Source organism: Triturus cristatus, chromosome 10, assembly GCF_964204655.1.
Source record: "Triturus cristatus chromosome 10, aTriCri1.1, whole genome shotgun sequence".
Classification (NCBI taxonomy): Eukaryota; Metazoa; Chordata; class Amphibia; order Caudata; family Salamandridae; genus Triturus; species Triturus cristatus.
In genome coordinates this window covers 1207733271-1207756952 of record NC_140593.1, presented here as the reverse complement: position 1 = coordinate 1207756952, position 23682 = coordinate 1207733271, and the positions used below count along the sequence as shown (strand labels likewise).

Here is a 23682-nt window from a genome sequence, read left to right as displayed (position 1 = left end):
AAAGCCAGCAGCTCCATCGCACCCCATCTGCGCAACGTCATCAATCTCTCACTCGAGACCACGACCTTCCCAGAGAGCTGGAAACATGCAGAGATCAACGCCCTACTCAAAAAACCCAAGGCGGACCCAAGAGACCTCAAGAAGTTCCGGCCCATCTCCCTGCTTCCGTTCCCGGCCAAGGTCATCAAGAAGATTGTCAACAGACAGCTAACCCGATACCTTAAAGAAAACAGAATCCTGGACCCTTCCCAGTCAGGGTTCCGCAGCAACCCCAGCACTGAGACTGCCCTCATCGCCGCCACCGACGACATCAGGACCCTGCTGGACAACGGTGAGACCGCGGCCCTCATCCTCCTGGACCTCTCCGCCGCCTTCGACACCGTCTGCCACCGCACACTACGCACACACCTCCACGCCATAGGGATCTGAGACAAGGCTCTGGAATGGGCCACCTCCTTCCTCTCCAGCAGAACCCAGAGCATCCGCCTCCCCCCTTTCCGAACCGAAGCCTCCGAGATAATCTGCGGCGTTCCCCAGGGCTCTTCCCTCAGCCCGACACTGTTCAACATCTACATGGCCCCGCTCGCACACGTCGCCCGACAGCACGACCTCAACATAATCTCCTACGCCGACAACACCCAACTGATCCTATCACCGCCAAATCCAACCTTCACGAAGGAATGAAGGCCGTCGCCGACTGGATGAAGATCAGCCGACTGAAGCTGAACACGGACAAGACGGAGGCCCTCATCCTCGGCTCCAACCCTTCAGCCTGGGACGACTCCTGGTGGCCGACAGCACTGGGGGCAGCCCTGACACCCACCGACCACGCACGCAACCTGGGAATCATCCTCGACTCAACGCTCTCCATGACCAAGCAAATCAACGCCATCTCCTCCTCCTGCTTCAACACCCTTCGTATGCTCCGCAAGATCTACAGGTGGATCCCGACAGATACAAGAAGAACAGTCACTCAGGCCCACGTCAGCAGCAGACTCCACTACGGATACGCCCTCTACGTGGGAGCCCCGACCAAGCTCATCAAATGACTGCAATGCATCCAAAACGCCTCGGCACAACTGATCCTCAACGTACCACGCCACGGCCACATCACCCCCCACCTGAGAAATCTGCACCGGCTGCCCGTAAACAAGAGGATATCGTTCAAGCTCCTCATCCACGCACACAAGGCACTCCACAAGACCGGCCCAGCCTACCTCAACAAACAGCTTTCCTTCTACATCCCCAACTACCAGCTCTACTCTGCCGACCTCGCACTCGCCACCATCCCGTGCATCCGAAGAACAACCACCGCGGGAGATCCTTCTCCCACCTCGCCGTCAAGACCTGGAACACCCTCCCACTGAGCCTACGACAGACCCAAGACCTGCTGACCTTCAGGAGGCTACTCAAGACCTGGCTATTCGAGCAGTAGCGCCCCCCCCCCCTCCCACCGCCTTGCGACCCTCACGGGTATGTAGTGCGCTCTACAAATGATTGATTGATAATACAGTGAAATACCATGGACAGCGTGCACAAGCACACTAATATATCAAAGCACCAAGGACAATGTTGGACCTGGCCCTTTTTGCAGGGTCATCCCTAAACTTTTTGCCTTCCTCCTATATTTTTTCTGACCTGTTGTTGGCTGCTTTATGACTCTGGGCACCTTACCACTGCTGATCAGTGCTAAGGTGCATATGCTCTCCCTATAGTAAAATGTATACATTGATTGGTGTCCATGTTTGGCTTATTTGGTTTACTATCAGCCCCTAGTAAAGTGCACCAGGAGTGCCAGGGCTTGTAAATACAAAAGCTGCTGGTGGGCTTGCAGCACTGGTTGTGCCACCCACAGAAGCGGCCTAGTAAAATGTGTCAAAGGTCTGCCACTGCAGAACCTGCGTGCAGCCTGGTACTGTCGCGCTGACTGCGCAAGTGCCCCCACTTGCCAGTTCCTAAACCTTCCCTTAACTACATATTAATCACCCCTCTGGTAGGCCCAAGGGCAGGGTGCATTGTAGGCATAAGGTAGGACATGCCCTGATGTGTTTGGCATGTATTAATAGTGAATTACAGCCATTTTCGTTTTTCACTATTGAAGGCTACCTGCTCTCCATAGGCCAGAATGGGCTGCTGGAATTACTACACGCTGTAATCCCAGTGGACTCATAGAACATGGTAGAAAGTCAAGTTTAGTATGCCTGAACTCAGAATAATAAAATACTTCTTTTAGTAAAGTTTATTTTAATATCCTGTGTTTGTAAATACTGCTTTTAGAAAGTTAGTATTTACAGACCTGGCCATTTCAGTCCGCCTCTGCTGTGTGTGTGTGCTGCCTAGTTTCAGTGGGGAGCAGGGCTGGGGAATTCCAGGAGACAGGCTGGCTGCCAGGTGGTGGGTAGAGAGATTACACCAGGATGGGTGGGAGGAGTACACCTTGACTCTTGAATAGACCTGTGCTCTGCCACCACAATGCCGGCTCCGCCCCCTGTGGAGCGGCTGATGTCTCTGCCCTGCTGCTGAAAGGAGAGAGCAGAGTCACCACAACAAAGTGCTCCAAAACCGGACTGAGCCAGGCCCAGGCCCCCTGGCGACAAAGAACAAAAGAATTGCTGTATAAAAGAAGGAGCCCTGCTCCTAAGAAGTCAGATCCTGTTTGCGCCAAGAAGAAACTCTGCCTGAAGAGAAGGACCTGGAAAAGCTGCATGGAGGAGTACTGTCTCTAAGCCTAATAGACTGGACTGTGGTGGGTGCCTTGCTGCTGGAAGGAGAGGAAAAGACTGAAGAAGAAACTTTTATTCAACTTGTGCTTAACAAACAATCTCCAAGGGCTTGCTTATGAACCTGCCCCCTGAACTGCGCCCCAGGAACAGTGGGCGCTACCTTTCCCCTGGAAGAAGAGGAGCTGCTGGAGGTGATTCTGCAAACGCTGACCCCAGAGAACCTGTGTGCCCCTCATCTCTCTGAGCACCGCGACTTCTGCCACCGGGGCTGCTGTGAGCCCAGTAAAGGCCTGCCTGCCTGGCCCGAACAACGCAAGCAACTTCCCCCCGAGACGTAGCTCGCAAAGTAAGGAAGAGACTGACAAGGCTCCAAGCGCCGAGCCTCTGCGACCCCAGGCCGTGGAGATCCCTGTAAGGACCTGCGATGCACTATTCGCCACCTGAGGAAAGCCGACCGCGCTGCAACACTGCCCCCCGAGCCGTAGCTCGCAAAGTAAGGAAGAGACGGACATGGCTCCAAGCGCCGAGCCTCTGCGACCCCAGGCCGTGGAGATCCCTGTAAGGACCTGCGACGCACTGTTCGCCACCTGAGGAAAGCCGACCGCGCTGCAACGCGCTAGAAATCACCCCCGAGCTGCCCCTCCTGCTTCCGACCTCGTTGTGTGCCTGGGAACGTCCTTAAGCGTCCCACGAAGCATCGCCGCCCACTGACCACGAGGGATGACAACGCGACGTGGGACACTCCTCTGTGGACTCCTGAAGCCACCACGAACATTGTCCCCGAAGAAGAAGGTACGGTCAGCTGTAGCGCCCCTGTACGCGGCTTCCTTCGCTGTGTACGGCGCCATCGTCCCGCTACGCTTCACACACGTGAAGTGGGAGTTTTGGAACCGTGCGAACCAGCTGTTCGAGGCGTCCCGACGAAGGTACGGCCCGTACAGCATTGAATACATAGACGGTGCTCACGCGAGAAGCGTGAGGTTCTGCAAGAGGCGTACCGGCCTGGTACGACGCGTACCTACGAGGGTACGTTCCGTACAGCTTCAGTCCAGCGTACGCGTGCTCACGCGAGAAGCGTGGGAAACGGCACGACGGGTCCAAACAGCTGTACGAAGCGTACCGGAGGCGCTACGAAGCGCACAGACCCCCAAGGAAGTACATTTTGACCAGAAAATTGCCATTTTGAGAACTGTGGACTGCCTGGAAGTAATACAAGTAACTGGAACCTTATTTAAGTGAAGACCTGTATTTTTGAAAGCCTGCTTAAAGAAATCTTTTATATAAAGAACCTTATTTTTACATAAATACAGCCTTGTGTCTCTGTGTGGTGGGTTGGTGATTGTTGTGTGGGACATCTGGAATGCTTAACCTTATGCCCTCTGTAATCTAGCCTGACTGCTCGTGCCACGTTACCTAGAGGGTGAGCAGGGGTTATTTTTAAAGAGGTGATCCTACGCCCTGACTTAGATGAAAAGGGTCCCTGCTTGTCGCAAGTGCATACCTGCGCCAACCAGAGACCCCGGATAACTAACATACAACATGCACACCGATACATCAAAGCACCATGGACAGCCTGCATGTGCACACTAATACATCTAAGCACCATGGACAGCGTGCATGAGCACACTAATACATCACAGCACCATGGACAGCATGCACATGGACACCGATACATCGAAGCACATGTAATACAGTGAAATACCATGGACGGTGAGCATGTGCACATGTAATACCATGGAAAGTGTGCCCGAGCACACTAATACATCGAAGCACACTAATACATCACAGTACCTTGGACCGCGTGCACGAGAACACTAACACATCACAGTGCCATGGACATGTGCACGAGCACCTTAATACACGAAAGCACCACGGACAGCGTGCACACCAATATATTGAAGCACTACGGGCAGCATGCACACCGATACATCGAAGCACCACGGACAGCGTGCACGAGCACCTTTAAACATGAAAGCATTACGGACAGCGTGCACAAGCACCTTTAAACGTGAAAGCACCATGGACAGCGTGCACGAGCACCTTTAAACATGAAAGCACCACGGACAGCGTGCACACCGATGCATCTTAGCACCACGGGCAGAGAGCACCTTCTCTGTGCTGGACAACAGTGTACGAAGCAGTGCTTACATGCTTGTTTCACAGCACCAAGGTTATGGACACCGGTCGTTAGGAATGCTAAACACCTAATGCGACGCATTTGTTTGCTTCCAGCTCGCCTCACAAAGGGCCGAGGGCTTGCACACAACTACAGTTCAACTGTTCCCCTTGAGCACCACTTGTCATCTATTCAATGAATTCCTCTCTCTCTGATAATTGTGTCTCCTTTGTGGTAACCAGGCAACGAGGCCAAAACACTAGCACATGTCACGATGCACACGTGGAGGCTCCTGGAAAATCATGTGTGCAATCTGTGGAGCTCACGCTTTGAGGGGGTGAAACTGGAGAGGTGTGCCTACGTGAGAAAAACACTGCACCAAATCTGTCCCTGAATCAAGACCCTTCAGGGTGATTGAACGCCCCTCCTTAGTGCAGTGTTCTTAGACCATGACTCCAAGGCACATCCTTCTTGGACTGGGCATGTGAGCACAGATGCTGCCCACCTCCATCTCCTGATGAGCTGGCCCCAACCCCAGAGCCACCCTACCTTCCTTACCTTCTGCAGGTGCATATGTGATCTATACTCGGCCTCTTCGGGCACGAATGCTGGCCACCTCCATCTCCTGATGAGCTGGCCCCAACCCCAGAGCCACCCTACCATCCTTACCTTCTGCAGGTGCATGTGTGATCTATACTCGGCCTCTTCGGGCATAGATGCTGCCCACCTCCATCTCGTGATGAGCTGGCTCCAACCCCAGAGCCACCCTACCTTCCTTACCTTCTGCAGGTGCATGTGTGATCTATACTCGGCCTCTTCGGGCACGGATGCTGCCCACCTCCATATGATGAGATGGCCCCAACCCCAGAGCCACCCTACCTTCCTTACCTTCTGCAGGTGCATGTGTGATCTATACTCTGCCTCTTCGGGCACGGATGCTGCCCACCTCCATCTCCTGATGAGCTGGCCCCCACCCCAGAGCCACCCTACCTTCCTTACCTTCTGCAGGTGCATGTGTGATCTATACTCTGCCTCTTCGGGCACGGATGCTGCCCACCTCCATATGATGAGATGGCCCCAACCCCAGAGCCACCCTACCTTCCTTATCTTCTGCAGGTGCATGTGTGAGCTATACTCTGCCTCTTCGGGCACGTATGCTGCCCACCTCCATCTACTGATGAGCTGGCCCCAACCCCAGAGCCACCCTACCTTCCTTACCTTCTGCAGGTGCATGTTCTTGGTCAGCTGTTCTTCCAGCATGTTCTGCAGCTTCTTGTTCATCTCCCGCAGGTTCTCATCGCCAGGCTTGACCAGGTCTCGGAGAACGCTGCCGATGCTGCTGCGGTCCACCTGTCCATGCATCGTCGTGACATCTAAGGAATTAAAAGGGGGTGGAGTAAGACTCGGAAAGCCCATGACTTTATACACAACAGATTACAAAGCTGCAATAACCCTATACCAGCTGCCTGTCAATAAGCGGCATTCTGGACATACACCCCATTTCACCAGCAAATCCTTCCTCTTTTGACGTATCAATCAATCAGTACTTGTAGAGCGTGGCTTATCACCAGTGAGGGTATCAAGACAGGGACTCACCTAGCTTGATACCTCGTTTAGGTGCTACAGAGCTCTCGTAGAGCATCCCGGATTTACCCAGAAGCCATGACTCCAAGCTACACCCTGGACCAGTCAGAACATTTGGCCCAAAATTCACCTAGATATCCCATTCAGCAGGGATCAGGAAAGCGTGTGGATGCCACTGAGGCGGGATAAGCAAGAAGGAACTGTACCTGTAAATGAACAAAGTATGTAACACTTCAAGGTGAGCAACTGGCAGAAGAGCCAAGGTGAGTCCGAAGAATCAGATTGAAATATTTCAATCCACAGATCAAGGATTCGGCAAGAGTCCCCTTGCAGTCCCAACAGAGACCGATGAATGAATTTGAGGAGTTCCCAAAGAAGCCCAAACAAGTGTAAAGATCCTTGCCAGAAACCAGAGCACTGCTGTGTATGTAGGAAGGAATTTATAGTCAGAAGCAACACCCTTTGGACTAAAGTACCATGTCTATACATCTCCCTGAGGCTGGACAGCGGTCTGCTCAGGATCCGGCTGCTGAGACAAGACACAATCCAGGGAAAAGAGTCTGGGTGGAGATGGCATTTCTTTGAAATACTCCATCACATACCACAAAAGGATGACCGTTTATCTTGGAGTTTCCTATCTGCATGATGTCTACATGCTCAGTTTCTTTCTGATCTGTGCCCGTGCCATCAGACGTAGAGCCACTGGAAATCAGATTGTACCAGTGTGCCGATCTCTAGATTGGAATCATATTCAATGGACTAGGTGAGTCCATTCCACAGAATGAACATGGGTCGGTGAGGAATCTCTGGTTAGACAGAGTCCACTAGGAAGAGGGCTACAGAAAGCAAGTAACTTTTTCTTCTGATGGTTTCTTCTAACCATAGATTCCTCACCTTGTGAACACACACCCAAGCAATATATCCGCAGGAGATGGGTTTGTGGAATGGCACAGACCAGGAAATCCTGTAGCACAGCCCGGGCAAAATGCCCCTCCTTCTGGACTTGGCTATCCAGGCAGCAGTGTTTGATGAACGCGAGAACTGATGCCCATGTAGCTGCCTGGCGGATATCCACGGCTACGACACCACGCGCCAGTGCAGTGGTAGCAGCCTTTGTTCTGGTGGAATGAGCACAAAGCACTTCTGGAGGCTGTTTTTTGGCCAGTTCATAACAGATCTTAATACATAAGACAATCTCTTTGGAGATAGCTATCTTCTGCCAGGACAGACATCAGTGTGAGCCGAGCCGTGAAATGGGTCTGTGAGGTCCCGGGACAGGTATCGGTGTGAGCCGGAGCCGAGAAGTGAAAGAGGTCTGTGAGGAGCTGGGACGTGCATGGGTGTGAGCTGAGCCATGAAAGAGGTCTGTGAGGTGCCGGGACAGGCATCGGTGTGAGTGAGAGCTGAGACGTGAAAGAGGTCTGTGAGGTGCCGGGACAGGCATCGGTGTGAGTGAAAGCCAAGCCATGAAAGGGGTCTGTGAGGAGCCAAGAAAGACATCAGTGTGAGTCAGAGCCGAGACATGAAAGGGGTCTGTGAGGAGCCAGGACTGACATCAGTGTGAGTGAGAGCCGAGCCGTGAAAGGGGTCTGTGAGGAGCCGGGACAGGCATGGGTGTGAGCCGAGCCATGAAAGGGGTCTGTAAGGAGCCGGGACAGACATCGGTGTGAGTGAGAGCCGAGCCATGAAAGGGGTCTGTGAGGAGCCGGGACAGACATCAGTGTGAGTCAGGGCCGAGCCATGAAAGGGGTCTGTGAGGAGCCGGGACAGACATCAGTGGGAGTGAGAGCCGAGCCATGAAAGGGGTCTGTGAGGAGCCGGGACAGACATCGGTGTGAGTGAGAGCCGAGCCATGAAAGGGGTCTGTGAGGAGCCGGGACAGACATAAGTGTGAGTCAGAGCCGAGCCGTGAAAGGGGTCTGTGAGGAGCCGGGACAGACATCAGAGTGAGTGAGAGCCGAGCCATGAAAGGGGTCTGTGAGGAGCCGGGACAGACATCAGTGTGAGTGAGAGCCGAGCCATGGAAGGGGTCTGTGAGGAGCCGGGACAGACATCGGTGTGAGTGAGAGCCGAGCCATGAAAGGGGTCTGTGAGGAGCCGGGACAGACATCAGTGTGAGTGAGAGCCGAGCTATGAAAAGGGTCTGTGGGGAGCCAGGACAGACATCAGAGTGAGTGAGAGCTGAGCCATGAAAGGGGTCTGTGAGGAGCCGGGACAGACATCAGTGTGAGTGAGAGCCGAGCCATGAAAGTGTGAGTGAGAGCCGAGTCATGAAAGGGGTCTGTGAGGAGCCGGGACAGACATCAGTGTGAGTGAGAGCCAAGCCGTGATAGAGGTCTGTGAGGAGCCGGGACAGACATCAGTGTGAGTGAGAGCAGAGCCATGAAAGGGGTCTATGAGGAGCCGGGACAGACATCAGTGTGAGTCAGAGCCAAGCCATGAAAGGGGTCTGTGAGGAGCCGGGACAGACATCAGTGTGAGTGAGAGTCGAGCCATGAAAGGGGTCTGTGAGGAGCCGGGACAGACATCGGTGTGAGTGAGAGCCGAGCCATGAATGGGGTCTGTGAGGAGCCGGGACAGACATCAGTGTGAGTGAGAGCCGAGCCATGAAAGGGGTCTGTGAGGAGCCGGGACAGACATCAGTGTGAGTCAGAGCCGAGCCATGAAAGGGGTCTTTGAGGAGCCGGGACAGACATCAGTGTGAGTGAGAGCCGAGCCATGAAAGGGGTCTGTGAGGAGCCGGGACAGGCATCGGTGTGAGTGAAAGCCAAGCCATGAAAGGGGTCTGTGAGGAGCCAAGAAAGACATCAGTGTGAGTCAGAGCCGAGACATGAAAGGGGTCTGTGAGGAGCCGGGACAGACATCAGTGTGAGTGAGAGCACAGCCATGAAAGGGGTCTATGAGGAGCCAAGACAGACATCGGTGTGAGTGAGAGCCGAGCCATGAAAGGGGTCTGTGAGGAGCCAAGACAGACATCAGTGTGAGTGAGAGCCGAGCCATGAAAGGGGTCTGTGAGGAGCCAGGACAGACATCAGTGTAAGTGAGAGCCGAGCCATGAAAGGGGTCTGTGAAGAGCCAGGACAGACATCAGTGTGAGTGAGAGCCGAGCCGTGACTGAGGTCTGTGACCAGCGCCGATTAATGCTCTTGCCGATTTCAGCACTACAGGTACAGAAGTTAGTTATGCAGATCATCCTGTCATGGGAATTGTTAGGACGTTGCTTGGGTTCAAGAAGAACCTCTCTGGACGAGCCCATGCTCGCTCGCATGCGTGCTGGAGCAGGCCCGGGGGTAACCCCTCTGACACAGACGGGAAATCAAGGCAGAAGATTCCTTTGAGTAATCGTGTTTTAGAACAGTTTCTGCGTAGTCTGAGGAACTGTCCATAAGGCCAGCTGTCCCTCAGATTTCTCAGATGATGGTTGGAATAACACAGGAGTGAGTTTCTTTCACCACTTTTCCTATGTAGAGACAGCCATCTCTCACTTTTATAGTGATGTCCTGGAAATGTATGGCCATGTTATTGTAATCAAGAGAGAACTACAGGTCTTGAGATCTCTCATTGAGCCGGACGTGAAAATTGTGTAAGTCTTGTTCATTCCCCGTCCAAATCATAAGCACATCATCTATATAGCGTTTCCATAAAGAGTTGTTCCCAACGTATGGATTATTCTCGCTGAACACAGAGATGTTCAGATTTGTCCAGTTACAGGATGGCCATGTCCGGGGCAAACCGCTTCGTCTCTCCACTGCTCTCATTTCTGTTTGAGTTTCAGATGAGTTTCTTCCCTTCTTTCACGTCGCTTCAGCTCTCGTACGAGCTCTTTCCTTCTTGCACCTAGGAGCAGCCTGGAAGCATTGATTGTATGCCAATGCATCTTTTTTCAAAAGAAATATAAAGAATTGCATTTATCTTCATCGTACAGAGTCTACTTGTTCTTCTTCTCTCTCTCCCTTGTATACCAAGTGTGGTTGATGTAAATACAATATTGAGTATTGTTACTTCTCCTTGCCATTAGGAGCAATTGTTTATTGTATCGAATCAGCAAAGATAAGGAGGGCCAGGCATCAGGGACTAGTGAGAGCCGAGCCATGAAGGGCACCGGTGTGGGGCTGGACCAGAAGGGCAGCAGTGACATGAGGGTCCTCGGTGTAGAGCCGAGGCATGAAGGGCACCGGTGTGGGGCTGGACCAGAAGGGCAGCAGTGACATGAGGGTCCTCGGTGTAGAGCCGAGGTTTGAAGGGCACCGGTGTAGGGCTGGACCAGAAGGGCAGCAGTGACATGAGGGTCCTCGGTGTAGAGCCAAGGCATGGTGGGCACCGGTATGGGACTGGACCAGATGGCCAGCAGTGACATGAGGGTCCTCGGTATAGAGCCGAGCCATGGTGGGCACCGGTGTGGGGCTGGACCAGATGGCCAGCAGTAACATGAGGGTCCTCGGTGTAGAGTCGAGCCATGAAGGGCACCGGTGTAGGGCTGGACCAGAAGGGCAGCAGTGACATGAGGGTCCTTGGTGTAGAGCCGAGCCATGAAGGGCACCGGTGTAGGGCTGGACCAGAAGGGCAGCAGTGACATGAGGGTCCTTGGTGTAGAGCCGAGACATGAAGGGCACCGGTGTAGGGCTGGACCAGAAGGGCAGCAGTGACATGAGGGTCCTTGGTGTAGAGCCGAGCCATGAAGGGCACCGGTGTGGGGCTGGACCAGAAGGGCAGCAGTGACATGAAGTTCCTCGGTGTAGAGCCGAGCCACGAAGGGCACCGGTGTGGGACTGGACCAGATGGCCAGCAGTGACATGAGGGTCCTCGGTGTAGAGCCGAGCCATGAAGGGCACCGGTGTGGGACTGGACCAGAAGGGCAGCAGTGACATGAGGGTCCTTGGTGTGGAGCCGAGCCATGAAGGGCACCGGTGTAGGGCTGGACCAGAAGGGCAGCAGTGACATGAGAGTCCTCGGTGTAGAGCCGAGCCATGAAGGGCACCGGTGTGGGGTTGGATCAGAAGGGCAGCAGTGACATGAGGGTCCTCGGTGTAGAGCCGAGCCATGAATGGCACCGGTGTGGGGCTGGACCAGAAGGGCAGCAGTGACATGAGGGTCCTCGGTGTAGAGCCGAGCCATGAAGGGCACCGGTGTGGGGCTGGACCAGAAGGGCAGCAGTGACATGAGGGTCCTCGGTGTAGAGCCGAGCCATGAAGGGCACCGGTGTGGGGCTGGACCAGAAGGGCAGCAGTGACATGAAGTTCCTCGGTGTAGAGCCGAGCCACGAAGGGCACCGGTGTGGGACTGGACCAGATGGCCAGCAGTGACATGAGGGTCCTCGGTGTAGATCCGAGCCATGAAGGGCACCGGTGTGGGGCTGGACCAGATGACCAGCAGTGACATGAAGGTCCTCGGTGTGGAGCCGAGCCATGGTGGGCACCGGTGTGGGGCTGGACCAGACGACCAGCAGTAACATGAAGGTCCTCGGTGTAGAGCCGAGCCATGAAGGGTATCAGTGACAAGTCGGAGTCAGGCCAGGGAGACAGCCAGTGGCAAATCAGCGTGGAGCCAGAAAGGGAGCCAGTGAGGAGCAGCTACAGGACCCACAAAGAGTCATGTGATAAACTATGAAGGTCGTCAGTGAGGGGCATTGGTGAGAAGCTGAGCTAGGACAGACACTGGTGAGGAACTGGGCTAGGACAGGCATCAGTGAGGACCTGGGCTAGGACAGGAACTGGCAAGGAACTGGGCTAGGACAGGCATCAGTGAGGAGCTGGGCTACGACAGGCATCGGTGTGGAGCTGGGGTAGCGCAGGCATCAGTGAGGAGCTGGGCTACGACAGGCATTGTGTGGAGCTGGAGTAGCGCAGGCACCAGTGAGGAGCTGGGTTACGACAGGCATCGGTGTGGAGCTGGGGTAGCGCAGGCATCAGTGAGGAGCTGGGCTATGACAGGCATCAGTGAGGAGCTGGGCTACGACAGGCATCAGTGAGGAGCTGGGCTACGACAAGCATCAGTGAGGAGCTCGGCTAGGACAGGCACCAGTGAGGAGCTGGGCTAGGACAGGCACCAGCGAGGAGCTGGGGTAGCGCAGGCATCAGTGAGGAGCTGGGGTAGGACAGGCACGGGTGAGGAGCTGGGCTAGGACAGGCACAGGTGAGGAGCTGGGCTAGGACAGGCACAGGTGAGGAGCTGGGCTAGGACAGGAACCGGTGAGAAGCTAGGCTAGGACAGGCACCGGTGAGGAGCTGGGCTAGGACAGGCACCAGTGAGGAGCTGGGGTAGCGCAGGCATCAGTGAGGAGCTGGGGTAGGACAGGCACGGGTTAGGAGCTGGGCTAGGACAGTCATCAGTGAGGAGCTGGGCTAGGACAGGCACCGGTGAGAAGCTGGACTAGGACAGGCACCGGTGAGGAGCTGGGCTAGGACAGGCACCAGTGAGGAACAGGGCTAGGACAGGCACCGGTGAGGAGCTGGGCTAGGACAGGCACCAGTGAGGAACAGGGCTAGGACAGGCACCAGTGAGGAGCTGGGATAGGATAGGCACCAGTGAGGAGCTGAGCTAGGACAGGCACAAGTGAGGAGCTGGGCTAGGACAGGCACAAGTGAGGAGCTTGGCTACGACAGGCATCAGTGAGGAGCTGAGCTAGGACAGGCATTAGTGAGGAGCTGGGCTAGGACAGGTATTGGCGAGGAACCATGCTGAACGCCCCTTAGGAGCCTGGGTAGGACTGATATCAGTGACAGAAGAGGCATCAGTATTGAGCAATTACAGGACAGGAATCAGTGTCAAGTCAGAGCAGAGCCACCAAGAGTGTCAGTGAAGAGACAGCACAGGCACGAGTGACCGTTCAGAGAAGTGACCGCTCAGAGCGGACCAATAAAAGGCCTCAGAGTGAAGATAGGAGAGGAAAGACATCAGTTACAGATGCTGGATTGAGCGTCAGTGATGAACCTGATGCGGGCTCAGAAGGACATCTGATGAGCCAGCCGTAGGCCAGGCCGAGACTCAGTGAGGACTCTGAAAAGAAGCCAGTGGGCCGGACTGGCCATAGCGGGCACTGGGTGTTTCCCTGGTGGGTTGCCAGAGTGGGAGGCGGTTTTGGACCCCTGGCAGGCCGTTTTTGTAACCGGGGGCCAGTTTTTCAGCATAGCCCCCACCCCGTCCGACTCAATTGCCAAGGCCGGTTTGTGTTCCCAGTCCAGCCAGCCACAAAGACACCCGCCATGCGTGCCTGGGTCTACACCGCCTACATCAGCGGCCATTCAGAACTGGGCAACAGCTGACGAAATGTGACAGGATTCCTTAAAATATCCACTGGGCATCCGTGGCACCCAGGTGACTGAACCATTATTACATGACCCACAGCACATGCATGGCAACTCAGACTCCACGGGTCTTGAGGCAACCCAGAATCCATGGGTCTCGAGGCAACCCAGGCTCCACGGGTCTCGAGGCAACCCAGGCTCCACGGGTCTCGAGGCAACCCAGGCTCCACGGGTCTCGAGGCAACCCAGGCTCCACGGGTCTCGAGGCAACCCAGGCTCCACGGGTCTCGCGTGCTGACGTGTGCAATGCAGGAGCCAATAGCGCTGTGTAGAACAGCCCGGTCTGCAGGGTAACCAATCAATCGCGAAGTTACGAACGGGGTCTTCGTAGTCAAGGGAACAGAGAGACTCGTTGCTCTGTTCGGAATAGAGCATATGTTCAGCGCATTAGAGGTCATTGTTTATCACACTAGATGGCGTGTATGATTGCTGTTATGTATACCGGTTTGCGCTACTAAGTTGTTCACAAAGTGGGGACATCACGGATAGTAAATTTTAGGAATATTTACATAGTTTGATGTGCCCATGATGCACTAGTGGTGCAACACAGAATAAACATGGTTCCTGAGTACCAGGTGCAGAGTGGGGTGAGGGGAGCGAGGAGGGGAAAAAGAGGGATATTACTATCGTGGCTGCAGTCTGAATAGCCGAGCACCATAGTAACCAGATAGAATACAAACATATAAAAATTTAAAAACAGAGAGTTTAGCGGAAGGAGGGATTATCTCAGAGTTTAGTCTGTATAGAAAAAGTGCCTTCAAGAGAATTTCACAGGCGTCAAGACTATAAATAGTTGGCCTATGGTTCCATAGAGCCTCCAAGGAGGGTAGGTAAACAGAGAAAAAGAGAGAAAAAAAGCGGGGTGTTCTGTCATGGATCAAGGATAGCATTTGATATGGAGTTCAATAGTTAGCGATGCAATATAGAAGACCAGGGAATGTTGTCGTTTAAGCCCTGGTGATGAGTGCCCAGCCGGTACACCCACCTCTGTTCCGTCTCAAAAAGGATTTCCTGGGTGTTGCGTTCTGCGTCTACTTGCTCAATTATGGTCCACCTAAGATCATTGGCGGTGTGTTTGTGTTGCATGTAATGGTCACTAAGTTTGGTTGTGATTCTGCCACAGCGGATGTTACTTCGATATTCTCCTAAGCGTAGTTTGATTTTGCGTGTAGTCATGCCAACGTAGCGTAGTCCACACGGGCAGGTGATCAGATACACTACATTAGTCGAGTTGCAATTGGTGTGGGCACGCTGTGTCCAGGTCTTGCCTGGTTCCAGATCAAGAGTTTTTGTCTGGTTGGTGAGATGGCAGATGCTACAGGAGGAGCAAGGGTAGTGACCTATGATTTTTGGTAGGCCCCAGGCTTCTGTGATAGTGGGATTCCTATCCCCCACCCTGTCCGACTCAATTGCCAAGGACGGTTTGTGTTCCCAGTCCAGCCTGCCACCAAGCCACCCGCCCTGCGTGCCTGGGTCTACACTGCCTACATCAGCGGCCATTCAGAACTGGGCAACAGCTGACGAAATGTGACAGGATTACTTAAAATATTCACTGGGCATCAGTGGCACCCAGGCGACTGAACCATTATTACATGACCCACAGCACATGCATGGCAACTCGGACTCCACGAGTCTTGAGGCAACCCAGACTCCATGGGTCTCGAGGCAACCCAGGCTCCACGGGTCTCAAGGCAACCCAGGCTCCATGGGTCTCGAGGCAACCCAGGCTTCACGGGTCTCGAGGCAACCCAGGCTCCACGGGTCTCGAGGCAACCCAGGCTCCACGGGTCTCGAGGCAACCCAGGCTCAAGGGGTCTCGAGGCAACCCAGGCTCAAGGGGTCTCGAGGCACCCCAGGCTCCACGGGTCTCAAGACAACCCAGGCTCCACGGGTCTCGAGGCAACCCAGGCTCAAGGGGTCTCGAGGCAACCCAGGCTCAAAGGGTCTCGAAGCAACCCAGGCTCAAGGGGTCTCGAGGCAACCCAGGCTCCACGGGTCTCAAGACAACCCAGGCTCCACGGGTTTCGAGGCAAACCAGGCTCCACGGGTCTCGAGGCAACCCAGGCTCCACGGGTCTCGAGGCAACCCAGGCTCCACGGGTCTCGAGGCAACCCAGGCTCCACGGGTCTCGAGGCAACCCAGGCTCCACGGGTCTCGAGGCAACCCAGGCTCCACGGGTCTCGAGACAACCCAGGTTCCACGGGTCTCGAGGCAACCCAGGCTCCACGGGTCTCGAGGCAACCCAGGCTCCACGGGTCTCGAGGCAACCCAGGCTCCACGGGTCTCGAGGCAACCCAGGCTCCAAGAGTCTCGAGGCAACCCAGGCTCCACGGGTCTCGAGGCAACCCAGGCTCAAGGTGTCTCAAGGCAACCCAGGCTCCACGGGTCTCGAGACAACCCAGACTCCACGGGTCTCGAGGCAACCCAGACTCCACGGTTCTCGAGGCAACCCAGACTCCACGGTTCTCGAGGCAACCCAGACACCACGGTTCTCGAGGCAACCCAGACTTCACGGTTCTCGAGGCAACCCAGACTCCACGGGTCTCGTGGCCACCCAGACTGCACGGGTCTTGTAGCCACCCAGACTGCACAGGTCTCGTAGCCACCCAGACTGCACAGGTCTCGTAGCCACCCAGACTGCACAGGTCTCGTAGCCACCCAGACTGCACGGGTCTCGTAGACACCCAGACTCCACAGGTCTCGTAGACACCCAGATTCCACAGGTCTAGTGGCCACCCAGACTCCAAGGGTTTCGTGGCCACCCAGACTTCACGCGAGTGCACCAACGTTTTAGAGCGGTCGCTGCGCACAGCAGAGACTGAAGGTGTGAGTGAGTGACAATGGAGTATCAGTCAGTGTCCATTGTCCACACAGTGTGCTGTCTGAGGACCCGCCAATACTGATACTACACTGAGGACTCGTGGGCACACGGGGGAGTGCCCACACACAACCTCAGCTGTGAAAAGGGTCATCCATCCCCGGTCACCCTGTGATAGCAGTCACATCTCCACACCGGGGAGTCACTAAACTACACCGTCAAGCCGTGGACACACACTATCCCTGGAGGAGTGGCAGGGTTAGATTGGTAAGGCGAGCACTCGGGCAACGGCAGATGGGCTGCGTTCCGAGTACCAGCTGTGGGCCCATTTTTTTGGCATCCTGGGGGCTGATTTGGGCAGTATCTTTGCTGTTGGGATGCCGCCAGCGCCCAGTGGTTGCCCGAGTGACCTTTCTGGAGGCAGATAGGCCTCCATTACATCCCCTTTACCACTGGGGTGGAGGTGTCACTTCCTTCCTCTCTCTGGGCCGGCTCATTAATGGATGCAGATCGAGTGGGGGGTAGGGGGCCTGACCAGAAGTGGCCTCACTTGTGTTCAGGTTTGGTTCACCAGTGTGAACTAATCCGTGCCTTTTTTGTATCTAAGTGAATTTATGAAAACATGCCTCTGTCAGAGACCCCCACCCCCTTTTCATAAAACTTCCCCAAGCAATGTTTTGCGAAAAGGCCACCCGCAAATGGGGGCCACTTTTTCCTTTTTTTAATTTGCGTGCCCGGGTCGATTTTTGATCCCAATCCAACCGTGGGGGGTGGGGGGGGGGGTTACTGCTCAAACAACCCCAGCCGATGAAGTGTTCACCCAGGGACATCACACGGCCACGCGATGTCCTTATGGGGGGTCCCCAACATAACCCCTGCCCGAGACACACGAGGGCACCCGGTAAGTAGGAGCCGCTCCGCGCGCCGGGACACTACTAGCAGCACTCGGCCGCAGGACGCGTTCAGCGGCTGTCAGCACATGGAGGAGGAGGGGCGGGGGCAGTGACCACAAGGTGTAAATAATTCAGGTGAGAGAAAGTTCCACCATGTTTTATTAACCAGGGTAACGGCAGAGCAACCCGCGCAGCGCATGCGCACAGGAAGGAGGCCAGAGAGAGAGAGAGAAGCAGGGTATGGAGAGAAGCAGAGGGGGAGGGGGGCTGGGAGTATAAGGGGTGAGGAGGCCTACCGAAGAGAGAGGATGGACACAGGAGGGAAGAGGGTGGGTACACTGCCTACTGGATACTGGCTGGAAAGAAGGGAGGGCTGCAAAATGGGGGATAAGTGGTGCGAGAAGGAAGAGGAAGCCTGGAATAATCGGGGTGATTCTAGAGCACAAAGGAGGGAAATATCAGAGGAGGAGGGGCAGCGAGGTCAGAGAAAAGACGAGTGAGGAGCGACGGATGACGACGGCTGCGGGAAGAAAGGTCAGAAGAGGGAAGAAAGGGTGGGATGGGTAAGGAGACGGGGGTAAAGAAAGTGACGGGGAAAGGAAAGAGAGGGGGAAAAGAAAGAGGGGGAAGAAAATGTATTGGGAAAGGAAAGAGGGGGAAGAAAAGAGAGGGGGGAAGAAAAGAGAGGGGGGAGGAAAGAGAGGGGGAGGAAAGAGAGGGGGAAGAAAAGAGAGTGGGAAGAAAAGAGTGGGAAGAGTGGGAGAAAAGAGAGGGGGGAAAAGAGAGGAGGAAGAAAAGAGGGGAGGAAGAAAAGAGAAGGAAGAAAAGAGGGAAGGAAGAAAAGAGAAGGAAGAAAAGAGGGGAGGAAGAAAAGAGGGGAGGAAGAAAAGAGAGGGGAAAAAAGAGGGGAGAAAGAAAAGAGAGGGGAGAAAGAACAGGGAGATTAAGAAAAGAGGGGGAAGAAAAGAGAGGGGGTTAAGAAAAGAGGGGAGAAAGAAAAGAGGGACGAAAGACCAACAAGGGGAGAACGAAAAGAGGGGAGAAAGAAAAGAGGGGAGGAAGAAAAGAGGGGAAAAAGAAAAGAGAGGGGGAAAAAGAAAAGAGAGGGGAGAAAAGGCGGGAGACGTATTTAGGAGGAGCATTTTGTGTAAAGACCCGCACCTCCTTCCGAACACCTTTGGGATTAACGACAGAGTCAGTGAGAGAGATGCAAACAGTGAGAAGCAAATGAAGACGAAGAGACCGAAGAAATATCAACGAGAGGCTTGAGTGCGACAGTTTGTACTGAAGGGAATGGTGGCGACAGCTGCTTCATAAATCAAAACAAAACGAGAAATCAAAACAATCGAAATGAAGCCTGAATACAGAAAAGTCCTCCTACTGCCCCAGGAAGGAAGGGGCTCTGCAGGGCGGGCAGCAGACGGCAGTGCAGAGGTTGCGCTCTCCTTCATGAGATCACTGTTCCCTGCTGGCACTCCGTGTGACCCTCGACAATTATTTCGATTGATACCCGTTATGTGTATTCGGCCGTGTAAGTGCCGTGAAACTCTAGAGTCCAAGGCTGTCACAACAGTGACATCTGCGGGTAACCTGTGAGAGAGTTCTAGTGACGAGGACCTGAGCTTGTGCGCGCTCTGTTACCTGAGAGCTAGTTCCGCTATCTGAGGCCAAACACCTGTTCTGAGTAGGGAGAGGCCCAGCCCTGCTCTCTACTGCCCAGAGGCCCAGCCCTGCTCTCTACTACCCAGAGGCCCAGCCCTGCTCTCTACTGCCCAGAGGCCCAGCCCTGCTCTCCACTACCCAGAGGCCAGGTCCGGCCCTGCTCTCTACTGCCCAGAGGCCCAGCCCTGCTCTCTACTGCCCAGAGGCCCGGCCCTGCTCTCTACTGCCCAGAGGCCCAGCCCTGCTCTCTACTGCCCAGCAGGCCCAGAGGCCCAGCCCTGCTCTCTACTGCCCAGCAGGCCCAGATGCCCAGCCCTGCTCTCTACTACCCAGAGGCCCAGCCCTGCTCTCTACTGCCCAGAGGCCCAGCCCTGCTCTCCACTACCCAGAGGCCAGGTCCGGCCCTGCTCTCTAGTGCCCAGAGGCCCAGCCCTGCTCTCTACTGCCCAGAGGCCCGGCCCTGCTCTCTACTGCCCAGAGGCCCAGCCCTGCTCTCTACTGCCCAGCAGGCCCAGAGGCCCAGCCCTGCTCTCTACTGCCCAGCAGGCCCAGATGCCCAGCCCTGCTCTCTACTACCCAGAGGCCCAGCCCTGCTCTCTACTTCCCAGAGGCCCAGCCCTGTTCTCTACTGCCCAGAGGCCCAGCCCTGCTCTCTACTGCCCAGAAGCCCAGCCCTGCTCTCTACTGCCCAGCAGGCCCAGAGGCCCAGCCCTGCTCTCTACTACCCAGAGGCCCAGCCCTGCTCTCTACTGCACAGAAGCCCAGCCTTCCTCTCTAATGCCCAGAGGGCCCAGCCCTGCTCTCTACTGCCCAGAGGGCCCAGCCCTGCTCTCTACTGCCCAGCAGGCCCAGCCCTGCTCTCTACTGCCCAGAGGCCCGGCCCTGCTCTCTACTGCCCAGCAGGCCCAGCCCTGCTCTCTACTGCCCAGCAGGCCCAGCCCTGCTCTCTACTGCCCAGCAGGCCCAGCTCTGCTCTCTATTGCCCAGAGGCCCAGCCCTGCTCTCTACTGCCCTGAGGCCCAGCCCTGCTCTCTACTGCCCTGAGGCCCAGCCCTGCTCTCTACTGCCCAGAGGCCCAGCCCTGCTCTCTACTGCCCTGAGGCCCAGCCCGGCTCTCTACTGCCCCGAGGCCCAGCCCGGCTCTCTACTGCCCTGAGGCCCAGCCCTGCTCTCTACTGCCCAGGACTCTTGGTTCTGAGTTCATCGAGCGGTAGTTCTGCAGCGTGAGACCCTGCTATTTTTGTATTTATGAAGATGGCCTTGATAAGGACTAGCAATATACATCATTTAGTTGATACAAAAAAGACTACAATTACCCTCATAAGAAAGGATGCGTCCATAGCGACGGGCTCGTCGCGTGGGATATTCAGCAAGATTTCATGAGAAATTGTTCCCTGGCTTCAGTCGCCCTTCCGGCAGTATAATGACAATACGGACACGTTCTTTCCATGGTGGATGCCGGAGACCACAATTGTGCACACAAATGTAGCATTAATGAACTCTGCAAAGGCAGAAAAGCCAACAATGCTTCACAACAACTACTTTATAATACTGTAAAAAGCCTCAGTGACAGGGCCGGTAGGTGTGTGTAACCTATATGACGTATGGGGTTTTAGTCCGTTGGTGCAATGCCCCTTTCCCTGGCATTGTGTCCTGGGAACCCACCCCACCAGTAGAAAAAGCTTGCGACCTGGGTGTGTTGTCCGCCAGCTGCCTCTAGTTCATTCCTCAAAGAACTGTTACAAAAGCAGTTTCCTCCACATGCTCCTACTCTGAGGTGTCCTCCCACCTACTCCACCTCACACAGAAAATGTCAATCATATTCGCTGTGGTGACATTGCAAACTGACTATTGTAACAGCCCCTACACCGTCTTCCCAAAAACCCTTTGTCTAATATTGAAGAGGTTCAGAACCCCACTGCCGGTCTCCTCTTTGGCCCCAATCGCTAGAATCCCACCTCTGCCACATCGCAGCCTCTCCAATTGCACCCACTGAGGGAACAAGCCAACTTCTTCCTCAAAGCCCTATTGGCCGAGCACCAGATTACCTACCGAAGCTGTTCCTTCCCATGTGCTACATGCATGGTGCACAAGCTGGATGCGGCAGACCAAAGGCAGAGAAGCCGCACAACCGCTATCAAAGGCCGAGAAGCCGCACATCCGCTATCACCAAGGTCCCGGTCAAAGCGTGAAACATCGAGATCATAGCCTGAATGTCCTGGACTTGTTGAGGCGGAGGGAAGGTTCGGAAAAGCACGGCATCCAGGATGGCTCAGATGACGGAAGACCATCGTAGCCAGGGGTGAGCCTAAAAGCCCAACGATGACGACAAGTTGGCCGTGGTCTGGAGGTGGTCTACGACTGTTTGAGCCGACCCCGCCTACAGTAACCAGTCGATCATGAATGGAAAGACTGGTTTTTCCAACCTCCGCAGATGGACTGCGACCACCACCATCACCTTTGTGAACAACAAAGGAGCACTGGCAAGGCCAGAGGGCAGCACCGAGAACTGAAAGAGTTCATGGTCTATCTGAAACCACAGGTAACGCCTGTGGGATTGCAAGAGAGGGATGTGGAAATAGGAGTCCTGCAAATCCGACACCACCATTCAGTCCCCTGGAGCCCGGGCAGACAGAATTTGGGCAAGAGTGAACATTTTGAACTTATCTTTCCAGAAGAAGAATTTCAAAGGGCTAAGGTCTCCATTCTTTTTCGGCACAAGGAAATAACTGGAGGGACATGTGCAAAAACCTTGGGGTGTTTTCTGAGTGAAGAAATGGCGCCTCCCTTTTCCACGCTATTTATTGTTCCAAATATTAATGCGGTGCATAGGCGAGGGAAATTTACACCCTAAACCCTCCAAAATGGACCCAAGACGAGGTCCACTGTAAACAGAATTCAAATCCTGTGCACACGCTGTTTGTTTAGTACAAAGGCCCTAGTTCTGCCAATATTGTATCACAATACACAAATATAATCAACATATATTGATGTAATCAAAGGATTATATGAAATATTCTTTGTTTCTTTTATTCATTTTTGATTGCCGAGCCAACACGTGTTTCATTGTGGGTGATTGCCCAACCGACAGCGCTGTTGGGTAGGTGAATACGTTTCTATTCTCCCCGCCGGTTATACTTCCGTCCCAGCTGATCTCTGGATTGACTCCCGGTTCTAAAAAAAATTCTAAAATGTCGGCAGCTGCTTTATTCCCGATTGGTGATGTTTTTTCAATGCGATGCCAATATTAAGTCCTCCAAATATAATTCTTGCCAGTGGTATTAGGCAGCGGGTAATCTCATACTGGTTTACACGCACGGAGATGACGGAATCGGGAGCGTACTCGTTATGAGATTACCCTCTGCCTAATAACACTGGCAAGAATTATATTTGGAGGACTTAATATTGGCATCGCTTTGAAAAGACATCACCAAGCGGGAATAAAACAGCTGCTGACATTTAAGGAACATTTTTTTGAACCGGGAGTCAATCCAGATATCAGCCGGGATGGAAGTATAACCGGCGGGGAGAATAGAAACTTATTCACCTACCCAACAGCCCTGAAGAAGTCGGTTGGGAAATCACCAACGACGAAACACGTGTTGGCTGGGCAATCAAAACTGGAGGGACAGTCAGTCCCGATTCCTGATGCCGGCACCCTCTCTAGGGCTCCAGTGGCCAAGAGAGCTTGAACTTCTACTCGGAGTATGGACGAGTGGTTCTCCTGAAGGTGTTCTGGTGTGGGTGGCATATCTCAGGATGGAACAGAAATGGTGGGGTCTAACTGTGCTCCACAATTTGGAGCACCCATTGGTTGGAGGTGATACTCTTCCAATTGGGGAGGTGAAAGGTGATCCGACCTCCCACTGGGCAATCGTGTGCGGCCGAGGAGGTGACCTACAATGGTTTTGCATCAGCTGCAGATGTGGTTTGAGTAGATAGTTTGCTGCTGGGGGCCTGGACGCTGGCATCCTGTTCCCCTTCCTCTACCTCGACAGCATTGGAAGGCTTGCTGTTGCAGAGGCATGTTCCATCATTGTTTCTGTTGGTATCCCCTCCTGAAGCCTCAAAAGGGGCAAAATTGTTGGGGGCATTGTCACACGGATGGAGCGAGCCCAAAGGGCAGTGCTGTGACTTCGGTGTCCTTGACATGCTCAAGTGCCAAGTCCACCTTGTCTCAAAAGAGACAGGTCCCACTAAAGGGTATGTCCATGAGAGACCGCTGGACATCACTAGAGAATCAGTGGGTGGATCTAAGCATGGCACCTGTTGGAAAGTGGTTCCCGGGGAGGTTGCGGAGTGTGCTCCCGTCCACCCTGGGGCCTACCTTTCCCAGAATTAGGCCGAGCAAGAGCAGAGAGGCCCTGCCGGGCAGGGTCTCGCACCTAGGATCGCACGCGCTGCGCTGACTCTCTCTTCGGATAGAGGGACACCACACAGTAGGTCGTTTATAAGGTAATAAGTCTTTATCAATAGTTGTCAGGGATCTTTATGATCCGGTAAGTAGGTACCAAAGAAAATGCCACAAGCGGCAGCGATCTTGTGATGAGGGAAAAAGGGGGTAGCGGGACAGTCTTTGAAT

At 54.4% G+C, this 23682-nt stretch overlaps 1 protein-coding gene across 3 annotated transcripts in view; it reads right to left on the bottom strand.

The window, feature by feature from the left end:
- GRIPAP1 (GRIP1 associated protein 1) overlaps positions 1–23682 on the bottom strand; it is a 597534-nt gene that overhangs the window by 53028 nt on the left and 520824 nt on the right. For all 3 annotated transcript variants that reach the window (XM_085629701.1, XM_085629702.1, XM_085629704.1), the window contains one exon: positions 6058–6212. In XM_085629701.1, the coding sequence (XP_085485827.1) occupies positions 6058–6212 (155 nt within the window). The remainder of the gene's footprint in view (positions 1–6057; positions 6213–23682) is intronic.